General features: G+C 35.5%; 1 protein-coding gene across 1 annotated transcript; it reads right to left on the reverse strand.

Annotated features, from left to right (window-relative positions):
* Nucleotides 1-2,574: 2,574 nt before the first annotated feature.
* On the reverse strand, nucleotides 2,575-3,048 carry LOC113351238. Its single transcript, XM_026595258.1, has one exon. The coding sequence runs from the start codon at nucleotides 3,046-3,048 to the stop codon at nucleotides 2,575-2,577; it is 474 nt and encodes a 157-aa protein (XP_026451043.1).
* Nucleotides 3,049-4,606: the final 1,558 nt, after the last annotated feature.

Consider the following 4,606-nt stretch of genomic DNA (forward strand, 5'->3'; position numbering starts at 1 on the left):
TAAAAGGATACTTTTCTTTTGTTTAAAAGAGATGATGCTTTGGTATTGACTCCAAGTTTTGATCCAATCTTGCAAGGAATGGCTTTGTTGTTGAGAATGCGTGGCTTCTGGGAGAATTGTGAACCAAATTATTTTTGCCAGATCACACTAAACGAAGATATGTGTATCTGTTTCTGGAGTTTGCTTGCAAAAAGGACAAGAATAATCATCAAGCTTAATATTTCTTCCCACTCTTGTTCTAGTTTGAATAATTTCTTTTAGGAATCTCCATAGAAAAAAATTGAGCTTGTAAGGGAGCTTTAGGTGCCATATCTTCAACCAAGTTTTTTGTTCTTCTTTACTGATGCAGTTGCCACTGTTTTCTTGTATCAGAGCTTTGTAAGTAGATTGAAATGTGAAAGTGCCATTTCTTGTAAGACTCCAATTTAACGTATCTCTGGCATTTCTAGGAATTCTTATTTCTTGAATCTTCTTGCGTTCAGCTTGGTTGAACAGTTGATTTATGCTTTGCACATTCCATTGTTGAGTATCTTGTTGGATTAAACTCTGAACTTTGTCATTGTTGTCTGAAAACTGTGCTGCATTTGAGAGTTGAGAGTGATGAGTGACAACAACCCAATTATGCCTCCAGATTTTTATTCTTGAGCCATCTCCAAAACTCCAGATATTATATTTCTTCACTATCTGCAAACCTCTATGAATACTTCTCCAAATCCATGATCCCTGAGAACTTATTTTTCAACACATAATGAATCTTTATTGTGAAAGTATTTTGCTCTTAGAATTCTAGCACATACTGAATTGTGATTTGTAACCATCTTCCAAGTTAATTTTGCAAGCAAAACATCATTAAATTTAGTGGTGTTTTTAAAGCCCATTCCTCATAACCTTTTTGGTTTGCATATAGAAAGCCAAGAAATTGGATTCATGCCTTTTTTATTGTCTTTGCTCCACTAGTATATTCTCTGGATTCTATTTAGAGATTCAGTCACATGTTTTGGAATCTTGAAACAACCCATTTGATAGTTGGCCATTGTGCTTAATACTGACTGCACTTGAGTTGATCTGCCAGCTTGGTCCGCTATCTTTCCTTGCCATGAACTTAGCTTGCTCTGCACTTTTTCTTCTATTGGTTTGAAGCTTTCTTTTTCATCTTTGCCTAAGAAGAGGGGCAATCCAAGGTATTTTTCATTTAATTCCATTGACTTCATTTGGAGTATACTTGTTAGATAAAAACATCTATGAGGTTGCATATGTTTATTGAAGAAAACACTGAATTTGTTGAAATTTATAACTTGGCCAGAAGCAGCACTGAATTTGTTGATGATGTCCAAAAGATTCCTTATTTCCTGTTCTTTTCCTTTGCAGAAAAGTAAACAATCATCTGTAAATAGCAAATAATTTATGCTGGGACTATGGAGACTTGGTTTGATGCCTTGTATCTTCTTTAGAGTTTCTGCCTTGCATAGCATTCTTGAAAAATCTTCGATGCATAGAATGAATAAGTATGGAGAGATTGGGTCCCCTTGTCTTAAGCCTCTTGATGGGTTGAAAGGTTGACAAGAAGAAGCATTTAGAAGAATAGACACTGAGGTGGTGCTAATCATTTATTAATCAAGCGGCACCATTTGCTGCAGAAACCAAGTTGCTTCATTATATCCATTAAAAACTTCCATTCAATTATGTCGAAAGCTTTCGACATATCCAGTTTGATACCTACTTCACCAAACTTGTTTCTGCATTTTTCACATGATCAACAATTTCATGGGCAATTATAGTATTGTCTGAGATATTTCCAGTTGGGACAAAGGAAGCTTCAAAAGGAGACACTATTTTCTGCAAGATGGGTTTGTGTCTATTGGCAAGAATTTCTGAAATTATTTTGTAATTTATGTTGCAAAGGCTTATTGGTCTATAATCTGAAAGGGATTGAGGGTATTAAACTTTTGGAATCAGGGTCTGAAATGTGTAATTTAGTTTTTTAAATAAATAACCATTTCTGAATTTTTTTTTGTGTCATAAGGTCTACAGTGTTCCAACGTTGTTGATAAAAGCCAGCCTGAAATCCATCTGGTCCAAGAGCTTCCCAAGAATTGATTTGAAAGACTGTGTTTTTGATTTCATATGCATCTGGTATCCTTATTAAGTTAGCATTGTCTTCATTTGTTATGCATGGGTTGATGAGTTATAAGATTTCTTCCATTCTTTGTGGGTGTGAAGTTGATGTTATGGTGCTGAAATGGTTATTTAGGAGCTGCTCTAATTCCTTTCTTTCTGAGTGCCACAGACCCAATTCATCTTTGAGAAGGTCTATGTGATTCCTTCTCCTCCTGAAATTTTCTTTTGAGTGGAAATATTTGGTATTTCCGCTCTCTTTATTCAAAAAATTCTCTTTAGAATTTTGATATTTCATGTCTGAGTCCATTTTATACCTGAATCTCAATTCTTGATGCAGAATGTTAAGTTCATTGTTGTTATTCCCCCTTTCTTTGTTTGAACATCTTGGATTTTTTTCTCCACCTCCTTGATATGTTGATTCACATTGCCAAAGACTTTATAGTTCCATTTCTTGATTTATTTCTTGATGAGTTTTAATATTAAGACTGTTTGGAAAGCTACAAATCCTTGTTGTGGTTGACTCAAAGCTTTAGCAATTACATCCTTGCATGAGTCTTGTTGAATCCAGTTTTCATAGACTCTAAATGGTTTCTTGTATTCTCTCTCAGCAGTATTTTTGTGGAGTAAAATTGGAGCATGATCAGAACCAAAAGCTGTGAAACTGTAGATTGTTGCAGATTTGAAGATGTCATTCCATTTTGTATTCGCTAGTGCTCTGTCCAATTTTGCCTCCACCAATTGATTGTCTTGTCTGTGGTTGTTCCAAGTGTATGGGTACCCTGAGAATTTGACATCCAGTAAGTCGGTCTGAAGTAGCCACTCTTTGATGCATTTGTTGATGATGGATTTAGGTGAAGCAGGTTTTGAGATATTTTCTTGAGAGTTGATGGTGATATTGAGGTCTCCAATAATGATCCGTGCAATCTGCATGTTCTGACTTCTTTAAGTTACTGTTTCCCATATAATCTTCTTTTCCTTGTATCTTGGACTCCCATATAGACATGTTAACAACCATTGAATATTTTGTGGACCATCTGTGACCATGAATTCAATTTGATTTCTATGTTCTTTTACAATGTTGATTCCCATACCATCTTTCCAGAGAAGTGTTATACCACCAGAGAGGCCAATGGAGGACTGGGACCAATAGTTAGAAAAACCAAAGTTTCTAATGAATGAATTTGTTTTGGTTTCAGAAATAAAAACAATGTCAAGGTCATTACTATGAATGCAATGTCTCAAGTATCCTTTTGGCATATGCCCTAACAGTTCCATGCTAAAATTTTTCATTTTAACTAAATTTTTATTTAAACAACTAATAGTATGATGAATATGATTATAAGAAAAACAAGTCGATAAAGAGAAGATTTGAAAAATAAATTTAACTTTTAAAGAAATTTGAGTGTTAAGTAAAGTGGCTACCCGGTCTTCTTGCCCTGCATTGTTATGGTACGACATCATTGCATTGCTGTGTTGATCCCAATCCCCTCCTTGGTTGTTGTAATGTTCCTGAATTTCTGGTTCATTTATGTACACACTGTTTTCAGCTTGACTGTCAGCATCCATGAAGATAGGATTATCAAAATTGATAGCTCTTGCCACATTTTCCCTAACCCTTTTCCCTCTTCTATGATTTGAGCCTTCATCCACTCCTGTGTGACTTCCAACTTCTTCAGTGAAAGCTGCAGTGACATGGTACCCATCTGATGGCCTCTGAAAAACTACTTTATTGACAACATTATCTTTCTTTTTGGAGATTTTCCTGTTGATGATAATTGGCGAACCATCTCCATACTTTGGGTTCATTGCCATTACATCCTGTAGGGACAAGTTAGTTTGTCCAAACTTAAACAGATCTTTGTTAGCAAGAGCCTTCACAAAGTTAGATTTATTTTCACACTCATCTTCATCATGATCAAGATTGAAGCATCCTTGGCATAGATTTCCTGGCTGCTTTTTGGTAGTAGAAAGGGATCCATTGTGTATAGCCAGTTAAAATACCTCTAATGAGAGGTGTTTTCACATTGATGCTAATATTTGCACTGACAACCTTCGAGTCTACAGGATTTCCATCCTCAGGATCTAGAGCTTTGACTTCCCCTAAATTTTTTGCAAACTTGAACATTCATCAAAAGGTTCTGGAGGTAAATCCTTGAAGTCTACCCAAAATTCTTGAGTGCTTAAATCCATTTTTTGAATCTGAACAAATGAGTTGTAAGGCTTGACTATGAAAAGACATCCATTCACAGACCAAGGAGCATTTTCTAATACCCAATTGACTTGATCCCAGTTTGAGAATCTGACAATGAAATTTTTTGGCACTGGGTTTCTTATCTAGATTTTCTTTACTTTCTTTTCCCAGAGATTTTTGAGGTGGAATTCTAGGTTCTTAGGTTTCAATGGTTCAGGAGCCAGATGTTTTCCCACAATGCTAGTAGCCCATTTTGAAATTTCTATGTCAATATTGACACTTCCATAAACAAAGGTT

This window comes from Papaver somniferum, chromosome 2, assembly GCF_003573695.1.
Source record: "Papaver somniferum cultivar HN1 chromosome 2, ASM357369v1, whole genome shotgun sequence".
Lineage (NCBI taxonomy): Eukaryota > Viridiplantae > Streptophyta > Magnoliopsida > Ranunculales > Papaveraceae > Papaver > Papaver somniferum.

Excerpts from the sequence above, each read along its gene's own strand:
- LOC113351238 (XM_026595258.1), bottom strand. The coding sequence starts at position 3,048 with ATGCAGATTGCACGGATCATTATTGGAGACCTCAATATCACCATCAAC.